Source organism: Astatotilapia calliptera, chromosome 9 (genome assembly GCF_900246225.1).
Source record: "Astatotilapia calliptera chromosome 9, fAstCal1.2, whole genome shotgun sequence".
Taxonomy (NCBI): Eukaryota; Metazoa; Chordata; class Actinopteri; order Cichliformes; family Cichlidae; genus Astatotilapia; species Astatotilapia calliptera.
Window position 1 is genome coordinate 20,910,863 of NC_039310.1, and position 18,863 is coordinate 20,929,725.

The window sequence follows — 18,863 nt, forward strand, 5'->3', positions numbered from 1 at the left end:
GCTGAAGAAATACAATTCAAAATTTTATAAATAATGCTAATAAAAAAAGAAGAACCTTTACATATTTAAACATAAGCTACTTCCAAGAACAATGATGATCTGCAGAGCTGTGGTAACTAGATTGGATTGTTCCAGAAAACATCCAAAAGAGCCAATACAGATCTGGAAAAAAAATGTTTTTGAGCGATGAAACCGAGGTGAATTTGTACCAGGATGATCACAACACAAAGTGTACCACATTATCTGCCAAGAATGGTGGGGGCAGTGTTATGTGTGGATATGTATGGCTGCCAGTGGAAATGGATCACTAGCGTTTATTGATGATGTAACTGCTGATAGAAGCAGCAGGATGAATTATGAAGTGTACAAATACTCTCTTCGCAGATTCAGCCAAATGCCGCAAAAGTGATTACTGATAACCCAAAGCAAGCTACAAAGGCAACTCAAGAGTTTTGTTTAGGTTTGAGTTTTAAGCAAAGAATACTCTTCGATAGTTAAGTCAGTCAACTGATCTCAACCCAACAGAGCATGCTTTTTGGCTATGAAATGGAACAACTGGATGCAGAAACATCCACAAACAAGTAGCAACTGAAAGTGGCTCTACATGTTTTGACTTGGAAGACTTTTTTTTCACACTGGATGCTATTCCTGATGCAACCCCAAGGTAATTTTTTCCTCCTCCCCAAGTCATTTTTCACTTTTTAGTCGTTGCACATATTGATTGTTTGATTTAAAATCCACAGTGGTGGTGTGCAGAGACAATACTACGGGAAAAGTTGTAAAAAAAAAAATAATGGTGAATGTTGAATATTAGTAAGAATTCTGGCAACGTTTGGCTTTTGCTTGGGACATTTTCAAAATATGTTAATTAATGTTATCGTGAGCCAGACCATTTTGGCTGTTTTCTAAATAATAAAAATTGCATATTAACACGGATTATTTTGGAAAACAGGAGCGCCAAACCTCCCAAATCTTTTATTTTGAAACGTAACAGCGTCAACGAGAAATACTTCCGCTGCCGTCTTTGTCACGTGACCTCTATGCCCTTGGTTTGCTACCTTTGACATGTGAGCGACCGAAACATGTCTTTCCCTAAGAAACCAGGCGGTAAAGCACTGGATGTTTTGCAGAACCTCCCGCGGATAACCTTAGCGAACCTACGGCCTGAACCAGGAGCCCGGCAAACGGTAAGTTTTAATCTCTCGTAAATTTTGTAGCTATCTGTGGCTAACGCAGCTAATGTCAGCTAAAGTAATCCAGCGGAGATAGTTGTTCTCATGAGGTTATGTGCAAGCAAGAGGAGATGGTCCTAAATGTTCCTGTGTCGCAGGAGAAACGCCGGGGCAGAGGGCAGTATGGTGGCAACAGGAGCGGCAGAGGACACAAAGGAGAGCGGCAGAGAGGGAACCGACCTCGGCTGGGCTTCGAGGGGGGGCAGACCCCCTTTTACCTGGCCATACCAAAATACGGATTCAATGAAGGGCACAGGTAAAGGCGTCAAATGCCTTTTATCTGTGAAGCTAATCGATGAGTGCTTGCTTGAGTAAGAGGCACGCCGAATTTGCATAAATGACAGATGCACTTGGTTGCCATCAAGCTCGGATCAGAAAACACAAAGCTTTATTTATAACCTGTTTTATCTGTCAGTCAGTACACCTTATCTACACAGCACTACCCACACTGATCTCTTAATACCAGCATTAGAGTCATGCTGTGGTAGGTGGACTGCCATTTGTGAGTGCACACCTGGAGTGACTGGTCTGCCACTGGCACCTTGTTCTGTTCATAGATGAGAGCACAGACTCCACTGAAGAACATCAGGCCCTCATGCCACATTCATGGAGTCTGACAGCCAGAAATGTGCCTGAGCACCCTGCAGGAGGTCATTTTGTAGAGCATGGGCAATGCTGCTCCTCTCCTTCTTGCACAAAAGATCAAATTCTGCCCCATGTAATGTCCCATCCCCTTGTATGTCCTCCACAGTTTTGAAGGGAGGAGATATAAGGAGACTGTGGCGAGTGGCAGAGGAAACCTTCTCGCGATGTCACTTGCATATCTGTCATCTTGGAAGAGCTGGACTACCTGTGCAGCCTGAATGGACTGCAGTTACCATCTCATGCTGCCAGTAGCATTAAACAAAAGTTAGTCATGAGGGATAAGGAGAGAGCAAAGATGCAGGTGCACCTCGAATGAATTCACAGTGGTTTCCACTTCCTAACTAGACAGATTGATATCCCTGAAGTTTAACTCAGTTTGTGTTACGCTGCTATGATCGAGCGTTCCCTTCATTTTTCTGAGCAGTGCATATCGATTTGTACTTCTTCCTCCTCAGTCGCCGTCCGCAGTACCACCCTCTGACGCTAAAACGGCTGCAGTACCTGATCGATCTGGGCCGAGTCGACCCGACTCAGCCTATAGACCTGACCCAGCTCGTCAACGCCAGAGGAGTCACAATCCAGCCCCTGAAGCGCGACTATGGAGTCCAGCTTGTTGACGAGGTTTTTGATCTGTTCATCTGTTTCATAGAGATCAAATTAGGCAAAATTAGGAAGCTTGATTTGTCATCACAGCTGATTTTAAAATCATTTAACAATCATCTGAGGACAAACAGCTACTTCCTGGCGTATTTAGTGTCAACACAGAAACAAGACTTGAGAGACGTGATTATTGATGTTAAATAAATTATAAATGCTATGCTACAAACACCAGAGGATCTCCTTTCCATGGAAATTGAAAGTATAAGGTTTCTTAATGGATAACCTGTTCATTTCCTTTATCTGTTTTATGAGCAGAACATCTTAAATATTGATGAAATGTATTTTCTCTGTCATCAGTAGAGCCTGTGAGCTGAAGACTTTATGCATAGCTGCTGCAAGACAAATAAAACAATTTAAACAGCTTATAGTTTGACCAGCAAAGGTTTTATTCTTTAAGAATGGCTTCAAAATCACTGTGAGGTTATCCAATTGGTTAGAACTGAAGAATTTTAGTAGACATACCAGTAGGTGGCACCACATGACAGTGTTGTCACTGTGACAGTAACAGATTAAGATGCTGGTCTTGACTCCTCAGTATTTTTATTTAGGTTATTATTTTAGCCAGTTCTGACTAAAGCTCACGTGTTTGTCCTGTTCCAGGGCGCTGAGATTTTTGCTGCAAAAATCAACATTGAGGTTCAGAGAGCGACTGAAGGAGCCATAGCTGCTATTGAAAGGAACGGAGGGGTCATCACAACCAGTTTCTACGATCCCATAAGTCTCGGTAACTCATTAATGACTGATCTTATCCACTTGCCCAAGTCGATGTATTTTATTTATTATTTATTTTTAAAAAAAATTTTAAAGTAAAAGGCCTGAAAATGTGCTCTCACTTTTTGCAGATATCCTCATCAAGCCTGTCCCATTTTTTGTCCGTGGGCAGCCGATCCCAAAGCGAATGTTGCCTGGGGAGAATATGCTCCCTTATTACACAAGTGCTGACAACCGGGGTTATTTGGCAGACCCGGACAAAATCCAGCAGGCCCGGCTAGCCCTGGCACAGAAGTATGGTTACATTCTGCCAGATATTTCAAAGGATGAACTGTATCACATGCTGGCCATGAGGAAGGATATACGACAGATCTTCTTTGGCCTTTCTCCAGGCTGGGTTGTTAACATGCCTGAGAAGAAGATCCTGAAACCAACTGATGAAAAACTGATGAAATATTACAGTTCGTAGGTGTTAGGAGAAAAATACTGTTTATTTACAGGGAGCTGGGGGTGTTGAAAGCGTTTTCATTTTGTATGGAAAACTGTAGTCTGTGTGTTGCCATTAAACTTTATGTTGAAAAATATATTTTTCACTGTATTATCTTTTATTAATACAGTTAAATGTAGTCGATTTTATGCCACAAACCGTATGAGGAGTACTACTCGGTGGCCAACATCTGACGGCCTCGTGTCCAAGCACGACCGTGGCCCGTGCTGCATGATGGAAGGAACGTGAACTGTAACAGGTGAGGGGGAAATAAGGAAAATAAGATAACTCAAAGAATGAAAACAGGAAACAGATGCCTGGTGATGTGTGTTACTTGTGAAATGGGTTGCCTAGGCCCTAGAAGGGGAGTTTGAAATTAGTCACAGGCAGCTGTATCCTGGTGTGGACGTTCAAAAGATCCCTCCCCCTCCCCCTGTTTTGGAACACAATCACAGGCAAAAAACATACATACAACCTTGCCTCTGTATGCTTTGGAGACATGAAAGCCGAATCAAGACATCATTCATATCTAATAAAACTCAAATGCATCCTGATGAGATTTCTATTTTGCCCCCTGTTCGCACTATAAATTAAGCCTGTGCCGGAGTGTAACCTCACTGGTTACAGCTTCATCGCATCTCTCCTGAGCTCACGATTACGCTCATGTTTATTTTTTTGGAGTCGAAATGGCACACTCCCTATAAATAACTTGGTATTTTGCACAGATATTGTCTTGAGGGAGGCTGCCATAGAATTTTTGCTGTTATAAAAACACTTTATCAAAGGAAGCATATGCCTGTGCGTGTGTGCACCACCACGAGCTTTGTGTTTGTCTTAAACCCACCCCCCACCCCCACTGCCACCTTAGTAAATGCAGGCAGATCTTAATTATGCAAGAATAGAAAAAGGACTGATGCAAAGTTTTCGTTAAGCGTTTAAAAAAAAAAAGAATTTTTCAGGTGAGCTTCAGTGAAATAGTAAATTTTCACCCCACGAGCCAAAGGTTTCACTTTGATGACTTTCCTTGTGGTTCCCTGAGTGTTTTCCTGAATCCTCAAGTATCCAATACGGCCGGTGGATACATACACAGCCGGCCCTGCCAGGAAAACCTGCCCAAATCCTTAAAGCATAATACTTTAAATAAATCACGCCACAGGAAAGAAACAGCACAATCATTGTTTATGGCAGAACTACAGCTCTTATCTTCAAAGCAGCAGATCCTTTTGAATTTGTATCAGGTCTCAGACGAGCAACAGAGAGAAAAGGAGCGAGCTAAACAATTTTTTTTTGTTATGTGCAAAGAGGCACAAACATCAGCCCTGTGAGCGTGTGGCTGCCTGAAGGTTTGCACAGAAGAATGACAAAGTGGAATCAAGTATTTTCCTCAATCAGCTGGCTAAAAAGATTTGTTTCAGACTGGCGTTTTGTGTCTGGTTTCTGCTCCAAATAATCTAATGTCTGAGTCTAACCATTTCACACTGTTTAATTAAACATTCAGACATTGTTGTCGGTGCTGAGCACGGCAGATCGATTTGATTATCTGCTGCCTTGAATGAGCCGTTTAAGACAGACGCTGTGCATGGCTGTGTCTCGCAAGTCTCAGGCCAGTGTCAGATAATAATCAGGGCTAATTACAGTTAAATGCACGACTCCTTCTCCGCTGTGTGCCGGGCACAGGTGTGAGGCGGAGGTCTGGGATCAAGTTTGGTTTCAAACTGTGAGACCGAGGACATCCAATGTCCAAAGCTCAGCTCTCTGGAAAGTAAAAGATGTCAACTCAGTTGTGCAATTAAGGCTCTTATCAGTGTAGGATACAATTCCTAATTTACAAAGAATGGAGCTGCTTCTGTGACGAGATCATAGCTTCGCCTCATTAGCCAGTCTCAGTCTGAGCAGCTCTGAATGACAGACAAATGAAATGAAGTTAGAAAGCAGTTTAAGGAGGAAGGAGATAGACAGAGGAATTGGAGGCTGTGATTTAATACTGTGAACACAAGAGCACTGTTTAATTTACTCATTAGTGATTTTTTCTTACATTAATTAGTCACTTAGTGCAGAAAATAAAATAAGATTCGAAAATGCCACACACACACACATACACACAAGTCAACTGACAAGCAGAAGGCCTTTAAAAAGGCTTCCTCTAAAACATTAAATAATTTCCTCCTTTGCACTTTTTACAAGACAGTTTGTCCCATAAAAAATTATATTACTGGATTTTTATTCATGCTGTTTGTGCTTTTGCCATACTCTCAGTTACACGGTGAAGTGCATGTCCTCTTTCATTAAAATCTTCACATTTCTAGATGCTGAAATAGCACTTTTTCTCCTTTTTCGGCACACTTGGGCGACAAAGTCTGCAGTTGCTACTTAAAGTAGTGCAGAAATTCTTCAACTTCCGTGGCCTCGCCTGGACACTCTGAACCACCCGGGCTCCCGAGTTTGTCTGAGCTGTGTTTGAAGTCTGGATGAGCTCTGCTTATTATCTCTGCTCAGAGGTGGGGGCATCATTGTGCTCTGTTAATGAGGCCACATTAAGCCTGTCTACACCAGGGGGCATGTAATCCTCTCAGCTGGCTTGACGTTGGGCCAGCCGGGCAGGGCGCTGTTTACACGGGGAGTGTGGAGGCTGACGCTCGGGACCCTGCAGGCCTCATCTGCTGTTGAATTTGCTCAAACATGCGATTGAGAAGTGAAGCTGGAGGCGGGGGAACCAGACCACTGCATAGAATGGTGTCTGAGACTTGACAGAGTATATCTCAAGCTGGCCTGCTGTGCCCATACAATACTTCAACAATGCAATATAGCTTCTCGCCGCGAAGATCACGGTCACCTGAGACAACACTATCATATCCTCTTCACACCTTCCAGCTATAAAACAATGCAGCTCTTTATGAATGAGGCACTGTAAGGAAAGTCAATGGGATGACAGTGAAGCCGAGGCAGAATACAGTGCTGCAGTGTCAGAGGTCAAGACACGGGCCTCCTGCATTGCACCTCTGTGGCTTTGATCAGATTTCTCCTTTGGACAGAAGCCCGAAGAAAGCGTCTCCCTGTCAGCAAACTTAAATCACTTTATATCCATAGTACAAGAAGAGCATGGGTGTTGGAGCACCTTCAGAGACGGAAAACTAGAGCCCACAAGCGGAAAACCACAAAACCAAATGAGTGCATGCTCCACATCTAGTAAATATCCAACCAAGGCATTGTCCAGCGTTTCCAAGAGCCTGCTGGCCTGTCCCTTCATAAGGTAGCCCTCTGGTATTCCTACAGGTCCTGACTGCACAGCTCTACCTGTGCCAGCCTGATCATCACTGATCCAAAGTGGAGAAGGAGAGGAGTGTCCCATATATGAGTTCTGTCCAATACAATGGCACATTGTGATCAGAAAGCCACAGAGAACAATCCCTATTCAGAAAGCATAGTGCCCATTCAGTGGCAGCTCGCTGCTTGTTTGGCTATGATACAATGCACTGATACCCTACTGTCACCTCATAGATTAGGATTCATTAATAAAGCCAAACATAAAGGACTTTTAACACGTTTTCAAACATTTTTCAGCAAAGGAAAGCCCTGCTGGTGGTGGAGTTTGGAGTGGGTTATACAATAAAAGGACACACACACACACAGAGAGGTTGTCTAATATTTAGCCCTCTCAGTTCGCGCTGATAGTCAGCCGAAACTAACATTATTGTATTCACGCTGCGCCATTCAAGGTAATTGATTAAATCCATTAGCGCATTTCACAGCACGTTGGAGCATGCGTCCCGCTCTACCCCGCGGATGTGGATTCAACCTATAATTCTGACAAGCTGTGAAACAAGGACACCCCCACCTCCCCCACCACCAAATCACCAGTTATTCTGACGAGTAATTCGACTTTAAATCTGACATATAACCTCCACATTTGTCATGGTTTTTTTTTTTTTTTAGTTTTTTTATTGGTTTCTTTACCAAAGCTACATACCAGCTTATCAGTTTCGACTCTTAGTTTTATATTTGGTCGCCAATAGTGGGAACACGGTTGAAACAACTCACCTTAATTACGTCTATTATTGAGTTTGCCTGCGTGACACATTATTGATTTTCTTAAAGATCTCCATTTCACCTGATTGACTGCGACGTTAAAACAAAGTCCAAAGCAAAAGCAAATAAAAAACCTCCTATTATGGGCTCATTTCGAGGCTCACTGGAAAGCCCTTTAAACTGGGGACTTGTGTTTTCAATATGTGTATTCTAGCAGAACTCGCCTTAAGATCAGTGCAAACCCTTGTGTATTAACCCTCTGTACTTTAAACAGCACCGTAGAACATTTACACTTTAAAGTTGCGCGTAAGTGACTCTGCTAAGTAGATAATGCAGAGCAGGTGCAGGTCTCACGGATGCACAATATATTGCAGACTGGTCAAAGGAGCTTGCAAAGAAAAGCGTCTGGACTTCTTTAAGTTACTTGAAGACGTTTCACCTCTCATCCGAGAAGCTTCTTCAGTTCAAATGGTGGAGAGTCAGGACCGCAGACAGACATATATTGCAGACTCAAAGTTGCAAATGTCTGCATAATGCACCTATTGTCTGTCTAATGCATGCCGTCAGTTGCAAAGACAGACATTCATGGAAACCGTAAAGGGGAAGCTAGCACCTGTAATGGCATCCAATTGCATTACAGAGGGAGCGCGAGCCTCCCGGGTTTCTGGGCTGGTCATTTCTATTCATTTAAAGTCACTTTTATCCCATTGTGTTTGTAAATGACTGCTGCTATCACTATAATGTCATTGCGTGGACTTAATTGGTGGCTATTTCCTTTTTTGTGTGTTATTGTAAAGAAACTGCGGTCCTGACAGTTTTCTTCGTTTACAAACTGTATAAAGTGTGAAGGAAAGCTTTAATATTCGCAGCAAATTAAATAAAATCTGTTCGTGTGTGTGTGTTGGAATTAAATTAGGATAAAACTTTGTAAAGAAGGTGGCACAGACAGTTTGAGCTGGAATTGGAGAGCGATGCGCCAACTGCAGTTTCTGTGCGTCTGAATGTCTGAGGATTTCAATCCACTTTTTTTCGGGGAGCCAGTCAGCCTGTCCCACTGTTTATTTCATCTTTTTGCTGAGACCGATAAGGTCGGGCAATTTCTCCTTCTTGCTGTCCCGCATAATGGCTCATCATGGGTCTTTGTGTGGGCCTATCAACGCTTTTCTCTGTGTGCGTGTTCGCAAACATTTGCGAGCAGTAATCGCGTTATAAACGCGCCTTGATCACGTTTGATTCAGTTGTGTAAAATGAACTTTGATAAAGACAGTGGATGGCCGATAAGAGCTGAAAGACACAGTGTAATTAGTAACCAGCCTTGCCTCCTGAAAACTTTTGATGTGGGCTCATCAATTCCTTCCCTGGCCCTCAGGCACTATTGATCAAAAGGCGTGATTTGGTTTTACTAATGGGGGTTTAATAGGTGGGTCAGAGGTAAAAACAACAAGGTGTGTGTGTGTGTTTGTGTGTCTGTTTTGTCCATTTAAAGAGCGCAAAGCTCACGTGTTTGTATCTGAGTATGTTAACAAGTCTTAAACCTTTTTGGATTATGTAGAAGATATAAAAGTGTCACGTTTTCACCTCACAAACATAAATCCTGTCCCAGTGCAGAACCTCCATTGTGTCATCTACACGTGGATAAAGACACAAATTACGTTGACTTTGAGTTTATTCCGTTTGACAATAAAACGGGTGAAACTTTATTTTTCTAATTAGATTAAAAAAACTGTGGGGTATAGACAGACTCTACACGGACCCCAATCTGAAGTTTCGTAAAATCGTTGATTGGGTCGCCGGGTCACAGACCTGAGAACACACCTGGAATTCACACCTTAAATCCACTCCTCCTCGCCTCCCATTGGAGGAGCGCCCACATATATAACTCTTCATCATCAGGAGGATGACAGCCAGCAACAGAGCCATCTGCAAACATGTACTTCGGTCAGGACCCCGCGGATTTCCAGTTCTGCAGCTCCATTTCGTGCAGCGAAGAGTTGCCAATCGCAGACGGAGACCAGATGGCCCAGGTGTGTTCCCCGAGTTCAGGGCCTTCCAGCCCGCTTTCGGCGAACTCGGACTCCAGCTGCACCAGCCCCGAACCCAAATCTGCTGCGGCACAGCAGAGGGTCAGGAGGCCCCTGAACGCCTTCATTATCTGGACCAAAGAGGAGCGCCGGCGACTGGCACAGCTCAACCCAGACCTGGAAAACACCGACCTGAGCAAAATACTAGGTAAAATAATAATCTGTGTCTTTTGTTTCTTAAATAACACAACATGTTTCAGATATGGCCTCAAACCAGGATTTTATTTTATTAGTCAAAGGTCAGTTTTATCAAGCTAGTCAATGTATAGAGCTCTACTGCTGTGTTATTCTGCAGGGAAAGCCTGGAAAGCCATGTCCTTGGCTGAAAAACGTCCCTACATGAAGGAAGCTGAGCGTCTAAGAGTGCAGCACACCATTGACTATCCTAACTACAAGTACAAGCCACGCAGGAGGAAGCAGTTTAAGAAAAGCCCAAAGACTCCAGAAGCATCGACACCTTCATTATGCAGCTCAGGCTTCAGACCTCCCTACAACCTCACCTACCTGCTCCAGAATCACCAGCAGCCTTTCCAAAATGCACACACCTTCCCAAACTCCTCAGCTAACTACACCTCTTGTCACAGCAGCTATGCAAACACCCCTGACTTCCCAGACCAAGGAAAAGAAGCCACAGCCCCAAATAATCCTATCATATACTCAAACCCTCCTGTGTACGCTGCACAGGCTAAAGGGTATTTTGACCCTCAGCAGGGCCACATCCAGGAAGGTTTCTCCAGTCCTGCAGCTCCCATTGGGAATCAGAGGGAGTTCAGGGTCTATGGAGGCCCCCAGTGCCTTCCTGGGCCATCCCTGGAGTTCTACTTAGAAAGGGTTAAGGCTGATATGCTGTATGATCTGGATCGCAGCGAGTTTGAACAGTACCTGGGTCCAAGCCCCCAGAGGCCCGAGTCAGTGGATCCCGGCAGTTACTAAGAGCAAAGCAGCCACATACCCAGACGCTTGCTCTCATGAAACAGTTCAGAATGGCATATTTATTTAAATTATATTATATATCGTAGATCTTGAGTGTGTTGTCCTTCCATGTCATGTCATTAAAAATGTAATGGAAATAATAATTAACAAATTCATTTTAATGATCATGTTGTTGTTGAGATCTTAAATTGAAAATGGTGATAGAAAACTATGATTATTTTTAATTAATTTAAACTAAAATAATCAATGTCAGTAACTTGAGGAATGAATCCTGCAGATTTTGTTAAAATCCATGCTGGTAAATAAACTTTGTGCTTTTTGGCATTTTTTAATGTCTTTATTTTATTAAATAAACACAAACATTTTTGGCTTGTACATATTCTCCACTGAGCCTTTTATAATGAAGATCAAATGGTTCAATCAATCAATCTTTATTTATAAAGCACTTTTCATACAAAAATGTAGCACAAAGTGCTTTACATGGTTAAAAGCAGCCCACCCCACCCTCCAACTCACTCCCCACACTCTCATTAACATAAACGATCATGGATACATACCCCCCACCCACCCCCCCCCACACACACACACACAAACACACTTAAAGAGTAAAATTGGGCTGGGCACACATGAGCCAGGTGAGGAAACGGTTCAATGATAGTATTATTTGTCCGAGGTTTTAAAGTGGCCACGGTGTTGTTTTGCAACCTTGCAACTTTTTACTGTGAGTTTTCCTCTTTATAATTCTTAATCAGCATTTAAAGGTTAATTAAATGATTAATAATGGTTTATAAAGCACATGTAAGCGTTAGTCACAGCAGAAACTGGTGTACAAGCAGATAACAAACTATTTTAAATATCTGTAACATTAAACTGTGTCAGAGCTATACTGGCCAGCCTCTGGCAGTCTGTTGACACACTGTTTTATCTCTCTCCACATGTCTTTCATGGCTGAGCGAAGGAAGTAGGGTGGGCGGCGGGGCCATAAACTTCCCAACTTCCTGTTTCATTTTAAAACATTTCACAAAGGCTCTAAAAATATGCCCCAAAAATCGACATATCTCCAAACTCATATGACTTTGGCTGCCAAATGTTTACCCATTTAGGAAAATGTTTACTTCCCGTCCCATATTTTGTGTGTCAGAGCCTCGAGGTTGAACTCTGTGCTGGATGAATGTGAGGGGACAGAGGCCTGAAGTCTCCAACAAACAAACAAAAACATGTCCGAGACCACACGATTGAAACCTGAAATCTCCAGAAACTAAAAGTACTTCAATAAGGAGAGCTCTTTAAAAGGAATGGGCCGATAAGGGATGTCTAGACCCCCCAGAGTCTAGACAATGGTGGTGGAGATGAAGATGGAGGCTTAAATGGAGACTGAGTGATGAGGGAGAGGCAGAGATGGGGAGGAGGTGGGTTGCATGAAGGCGTCTGCAAGAGAGAATGACAGATGTGCAGTGAGATTTAATGTACGGGAAGTGAAGGCTGATTGCTTTGAAGAAGAAAGATGATACCAGTGATGTCACAATCAGCTTGACAGCATGAGAAAGTGGAAGTGATGTAAAGTTAGATTAGACTTATGCATAAGCTTCATCTGTACGCATGTTACTACTTAGCACTTCTTTTCAGTGTTTCAAAACAATTATCCAACCAAAAATTATGTGTAAACTCTTGTGCTGCACCGCTTTCACATAATAAACATGTAATAGGTCACGAGGCGTCACGTGAGCCTGGTTTGGAGGGAAGAGGGATGAAAATATTGTGTGGTTGCAGCCGTGGTTCCTCATTAAGCTTGCTACCTGGTCGCTGTAGTTGTTAGACTATTGGATCACTGGCAAAACTTATTATAAGACTTTGACAGATTCTCAAGTGTTAATCATCTTGATTTGACAGGTAACTACTCACTTTGAAGACATTGAAAACATTTATTTACACGTGAAAATAGTCAACTTTTGCAAAATATTATTGCAAAAATAATATAAAGGTATCTATTTATTTTCTGCTGCCTGTAAAGGTCATTGTTGCAGAACGGATTGGAGCCTCTTCCAGCTGTGACAGGAGTGAGACACGTGTAACACGCTGGATGGACTCCCAGTTTAATTTTAAAATGCTCCTCGACTCCACTGAAACTGAACTCCAAAGCAAATATATTCTTACCTGCTCCTTGAAAATGTCCTGGCTCTGAAACCTATAGTGTATTTGAGGATGTTTTTGCAGCAAAAAGCTTCAACATAGTACTAAAGGTGGCCCTAACAAGCTAAGTACAACCAATACTTCCTTACTTAAATGTGCCTGGCTAAAAGGGATCTGCATAAGGAAACATCATGAGTCAGTGAAAAGGACAAGAAATCTTAAAAGAGTTGGAAGGAAATGGATGAGCACAGAGGTCGAGGGAAGGACGACCCGTTCTGGAGGAGAGAGCAGAAGAGCTGATTAGGAAAATGAAGATCTAGTGCTAGAGTCCACCCGCCACCTGAATGAGAGGAAGAAATCTGACGTCAGTTCAACTCCCATGACAATATTACAAAACAACACGGCAAGGCGAAATGCAGAAAAACACGGTAGCGCACAAACATTCGGTGCAAGAACGGTCCATTAATGCAACAATAAAATCTACCCTCAGCCCCTATTTTCCCTCTTAAGTTAACTTGAACTTGGAGCTGGTGGTGCAGCTTGTTTTTCTCAAACTTTGGCCCCTCAGCAACAATTAATGAGCAGTTGCAGGAACTTCCTGAAGGAAAAACAACTGGATGATATCAGTGTTTCAGGTGAAAATATCATCAACAATAAACAGCGGTGGAAATGTCAGATGGGCAATTCAGATATCTTTGTTAGTTTTATGAAACTTAAATATTTACAGGCCTCTGTTTTATCAGGTTTCTGATTTATTAGAGTGAAAGTATTTTTTTTTAATCATCTTTAAACCTGAATTAAAGTGAGATCATCACCTACATCGAGCTTTAATTCTCACATGTGACAAAGACCGCAACGAATATGTGAAGTATTCACAGATTACAAAAGTCTCAGGTCTGAATTTCTGGACCATCTGCAAAATATTTTATGTCATCTTCTTCCCCGGGTATTTTTGCATCTGGATTGCGCCGGTAGGCTTACAGAAGCGTACTGGGAGTTTATCACCGGTGAAAAATGTGAGGAATCTCGAAATGTCAAACATGCTGTAATTCAGCAAAAGCATTCCTCGACCATAAAATAGTATCCGCGTCAGAGATTAAATATGTAATCTCTGCATGTTCAATATTGACACAGAAATAGCTGGGGTTTATATTAAACCTAAAAAGAGATCTGTGTTCACGAACGCGTGGAATTCTTGAGATTTTGTGAGCTATGATTAGCTTTTTTTCTCGTCTCACCTTCTACACGGGGGTCGTCAATAGTTTCCTGCCCTCGGTGCAGTTTGGATTAAGTTGAGGCTGCTTTCTGCAGATAATGCTCATCCGAGTATTATCCTGCAGGGACGTCTGCTCTGTGCGGAGCAGAGTGAGGAAACTCAAACAGGAAGAGCCGTGAAGTGAGACACTCAACAGTTTTTTTTAAATCCTAAAGAAATAATAAAGGCTTCGTCATTTCCCCCCTCTGCAACTGCAACAACATGTAGTCCAATAACATGACATTTCAGGCAGTACAGAAGAGTTTCCAGCTGAATTTAATGTGTTTGTCTGTTCACCTCATTATGATCCAGTCTAATGAAGCCTAACTGGGCCCATCAGATAACCTCACCAGAGCAGTCCTGATAGAAGGGCTTTTCACCAGCATGTCTAACAGGTTTGCATCCTCAGTAGTTGTGCTCACAGGCAGGATCAAGACCCTGGTCACCTTCAAGTAGACCAGCACACGAGCGGGATTTACTGCAGGCCGGAAGCTGAATGCAAAAATAAAACAATAACGCTACACCTCTAACTATGCCCCTATTGTATTATACTGACAAACGACAAACAACAGAGAGAACATGTTTAAAATATGTCTACATAAAACCAAAACGATCCTCATGAGAGGATATATACTCACCTCCCAGCTTAGTTGGAAGTCCTTTTTCCTACAGAACTAATGGCACAGATTCAGCAAGGTGCTGGAAACACTGTTAATGATGATGATAGCGTCGCACAGATGCTGCAGATTTGTCCACTCCACAGTCATGACAATAATCTGCTGTTCTACTGCATTATGCATTGAGATCTGGTGACTTTGGAGGCTATTTGAGTACGCTGAACTCATTTTCATGTTCAAGAATGAGATCCTTTAAGCTTTGTGACATGGTGTTTTATCCTGCAGGAGGCAGCCACCAGAAGATGGGTACACATTTGTCCAGTTCACTGCTGTCCAGTTTTGGAGAGCCCATGAGTTTTCTGTTCTTGGGCTGACAGGAGTGGCACTCAGTGTGGTCTTCTGCAGCAAGTTGAAATGTGTTATAAACCCATACCTTAATTTTAACAAGTAAATATTTGAGTTACTGTTACCTTCATATCAATTCAAAGTAGTCTGGCCACTTTCTTCTGACATCTGGCATCAAAAAGCAGCTGCAACAAGACATTTTCACCCACAGATCTTCTGCTCACTGGATATTTTCTCTTTTTTGGATCTTTCTCTTTAAACCTTCGAAATGGTTGTGTCTCAAAAACCCCAGTAGATCAGCAGTTTCTGCAATACCAACATGCCACATTCAAAGTGTCTTCAATCATTTTTTTTCCCATTCTTATGGCTTGTTTCACCTTCAGCGGGTCACCTTGACCGTGTCTATATGACTTTACAAAGCTTCTCCCTTATCTGCCTTTAAATCCCTTGACTGATCCGATATTTGCATTAACACGTGGTTGAACAGGTGTGCTTAATGAAGGGGCTGATGCAAGAAGTAAGTCCGAAGATACCTTTCTGTGGAAAACGGGCCCATATTTGGTTATGATGACCTCCGCCCTGTTTCCAGCCAAGATTCAGACAGCTGACTGGAAAGGCTCAAGCAGACTGAGAAGGGAGCTGCTGGGTGTGGCACTGTAACCTGCTGTGCAGATACAATACACTTAGCAAAGAAACTAATGCCTGTCAACAACACTCAGAGGATGATTAGCACAATCCTCAAACTGACCAGAAGCACGTGTGTTTATTTGTGTCTGGACTGATTTTTATATTTCTGTTAAGGTTTAACACCTCAGATGTGCATCTACTGTTCCTTCCAACTTAAAAACACATCAGATAATGTCATCAGAATGCCATGTACGTCATTTATACCATTTATTTTTTCATGAGAAAATAGCGTCACACCTTCTTCCTCAGTGTCTCCTGATGCTCCATGACTCACTGTGCAAGTATGTCCAGAGGCTTGGTTGCCAAATACACGTGCATGTTTGTGTGCGATGAGAGCGAGACACCAATTAAATGACGCAGAGCTGCCTAATGTCATGCTTTTAATTTTTCTTTTCCTATGCACATTTCATTTTTTGCATTTCCTATTATTTAATACTTTTTTTTTCTCTGGAATAATAACAGAGCTGTGAGGAAGAATTACTCTACTTATATTTCCCCTTTTTTTAAGGTCATTTACATTTTGCACATCCATAAACCTTAGTGCTACTACACCAGTCAAACTTCCACAGACCATATATGTAGTTTAGGAGTATGACTGTAACAGGCTTATTGCTGAAACATTACAGTTTTTGTTTTAAACATGAACATGATGACAAAAATGTGCATTATCAAGGCTGAAATGTAAAGCTGCACATGTCTGCATCCCCTCCTGGAAATGAGCCATTGGAAAATAACATCATTGTTCTTGAGCTATAATTACAGTGCAAACTTTGCTAGCTAGACAAATGTAATATCAGAACGTTAACTGGTTGGATTTATAATTTGCGTTATTGTTTGTTTAAGCATAAAGTAAGTAAAAAAGCACTTTTTTTCATGAGAAGACTTTTATTAGCATTATCCTGCAGAGGTTTTAGCCTTGGAAGTAAAGACTGTTTACTTGTGCACTGTTAGTTAGAAGCCGGTTAGCTGAACATGCTAGGTTGGGGCAGATAAACAGACTTTTCCATTATTTCCACTTTCATTGTTGTTTGTTTATTTTATTTCGCTGATATGGGCATGTCGTGTTTTAGTTGTTTTAAATGTGACATATTTTTCTAACATATGTGCTCCGTGCAAGTGTGTTAAACGTCTAGAAAAATCCTGGTTTGTTCACTTATAGCACTAATATAACACGATTAGCATAATAGATACTAGTGTAGCATTGATCATGTTGTAGTAAAGTAAGATGGCAAATGCTTATGTTTATGTTTTATGCACAAAAAAGCTGCAGAGGGTTGTTGTTTCACATTTACATGTGTTTTGTTTGCAAGCTTTTTTGCACCTGCGTAGTATTTCCACACACTGATAACGCTGTATTGAACCCACTTTAAATCCACCACCTCTGTGCACTTCCTCCACCTCTCTCCAGCTTGTCAAAGGGAACCTGTACGTTTGTGTTGTGGTGGTGTCTTTAACACCTCCGCTGATTGACTTAGCAGGGTCTAAATCCTAAGAGCTCACCAGGCCCCTCAGCAGGTCGCGGACTGTGTGCACGAGGCAAGTTGGTGGCACCTGACAGCAAAGCATTGTGTGCTAAGCTGCTGCTGTAAAACTGCTTTGGTTATAATGCACTGATATCGCAGTTACAGTGGAGGGAAAGCCTCATTGTCTTCATGGCCAGAACCCCCACAAAGGGTCACAAGGCATATCTGAGAGGTCACGATTAGCAGGAAAGCAAAACATAAACAGTCATTGTAAAAAGAAAGTGCAGTCTCAGTTCTACAGTTTTACATATCAGGACATAATAAAAAGTCTTTACTGCCACATAAAAAAAACTAACCCAAAACGCTGAAGAAGTGTGTGAAAAGCTAAGAACAGCTCATTATTTAATAGCTTGTCGAACCAACTTTAGCAGCAATAAAAAATAAAAAAAATTTAGCAGCAATAACACAAAGTAATGGTTTTCTTCATTGGTGTCTCACATCTACTTGGAGGAATTTTAACCCACTTTTCATTGCAACATTGCTTCAGTTCATTGAAGTTAAAGTAGTCATCATTGGGCTGCTCTGTGATCCAGTTTCAGCCACTTGACTCTAGAAATCTTTGGTATTCAGAGGAGTTCATGGTGGATTCGATGACAGCAAGGTTCCCAGGTCTTGCGGTGGCAAAACAAGCCCTAATCATCACCCCTCCACCACTCAGTTTGATAGTTGCTATGAGGTGTTTGTGCTGATATGCTGTGTTTGGTTTTCTCAAAACGTGGTGCTGTGGCTTATGATCAAAGATTTCAACTTTGCTCTTGCTTGTCCAAAGGACTTCTATAAATCACCATTTATAACCCTTCGCAGATTGATGGGTAGCAACAATTAGTTTTCTAAGATCTTTGCTGGTATCTTTCCTCCTTGTCATTGTGTTAACACACACCTGAATGCTCAGGCAATGACCACACTAATACTTTTTCTCTACGTTTTGGCCGTCAAGGAAAACGCAGCATTTTGAAAACGCTCTCGGAAAAGCAGATACATTTGAAAACAGCGTTTTCGTGTCGCGGTGTGGACAGCAAACCTGGAACTTTTCGAAAACCATGACACATTTTAGTCATGTGATGCAGTCATGTGACCAATTAAACTAAGCTAGCGGAGGGCATTATACAGCAGTTGTTTGTTTGCTCTCAATTTTGACTCCCTTAAAGATTAATATCAGTCTGTACATGATCAGATAGCTTTTCTTCAAATTCTTTCATTCTCACTTGCTTTTGCAACTTTGTACTTTTGTGTTACTCGCAGCAACAACTCCACCTCATTGTTAGTCCATTTAAAAAACTCGGTGCTTTTCCACGACATTTTGCCGCTTTTGAGCTGGAAAGTAAATAAACGGCAGACAGAAATGAGGCAGGTCGAATCGTCTTGCGTTTCACACATTTGCAGGACTGGAACATAAGCGTTTTTGGACGTTTCAATGTGGACGCACAACTCTATGAAAACAACTGAAAACGCTAGTGTGGACACGGATTTATCCGGGCTAGTGTGGACATGGCCTCAGAGACCTGCAAGTGCATCTTATTAACAGCACCTG

General features: G+C 42.1%; 2 protein-coding genes across 2 annotated transcripts; both read left to right on the forward strand.

Annotated features, from left to right (window-relative positions):
* The first annotated feature begins 994 nt into the window (after nt 1-994).
* Nucleotides 995-3,834, forward strand: mrpl15 (mitochondrial ribosomal protein L15). Its single transcript, XM_026180837.1, has 5 exons — nt 995-1,187; nt 1,331-1,488; nt 2,333-2,498; nt 3,138-3,261; nt 3,380-3,834. The coding sequence occupies exons 1-5, from the start codon at nt 1,083-1,085 to the stop codon at nt 3,715-3,717; spliced, it is 891 nt and encodes a 296-aa protein (XP_026036622.1). The 5' UTR covers nt 995-1,082; the 3' UTR covers nt 3,718-3,834.
* A 5,688-nt stretch (nt 3,835-9,522) lies between these two features.
* Nucleotides 9,523-10,918, forward strand: sox32 (SRY-box transcription factor 32). The gene is made up of 2 exons (XM_026180161.1): nt 9,523-9,990; nt 10,138-10,918. Exons 1-2 carry the CDS (start codon nt 9,690-9,692, stop codon nt 10,773-10,775), a joined length of 939 nt encoding a protein of 312 aa, XP_026035946.1. The 5' UTR covers nt 9,523-9,689; the 3' UTR covers nt 10,776-10,918.
* Nucleotides 10,919-18,863: the final 7,945 nt, after the last annotated feature.

What these genes read in the sequence shown, in the direction of transcription:
- mrpl15 (XM_026180837.1), top strand. Translation starts at nt 1,083, where the DNA reads ATGTCTTTCCCTAAGAAACCAGGCGGTAAAGCACTGGATGTTTTGCAG. An exon ending in AACCAGGAGCCCGGCAAACG is followed by an intron (nt 1,188 to 1,330) that starts GTAAGTTTTAAT and finishes CCTGTGTCGCAG; the next exon opens with GAGAAACGCCGGGGCAGAGG. An exon ending in GAGTCCAGCTTGTTGACGAG is followed by an intron (nt 2,499 to 3,137) that starts GTTTTTGATCTG and finishes GTCCTGTTCCAG; the next exon opens with GGCGCTGAGATTTTTGCTGC.
- sox32 (XM_026180161.1), top strand. Translation starts at nt 9,690, where the DNA reads ATGTACTTCGGTCAGGACCCCGCGGATTTCCAGTTCTGCAGCTCCATT. An exon ending in CGACCTGAGCAAAATACTAG is followed by an intron (nt 9,991 to 10,137) that starts GTAAAATAATAA and finishes GTTATTCTGCAG; the next exon opens with GGAAAGCCTGGAAAGCCATG.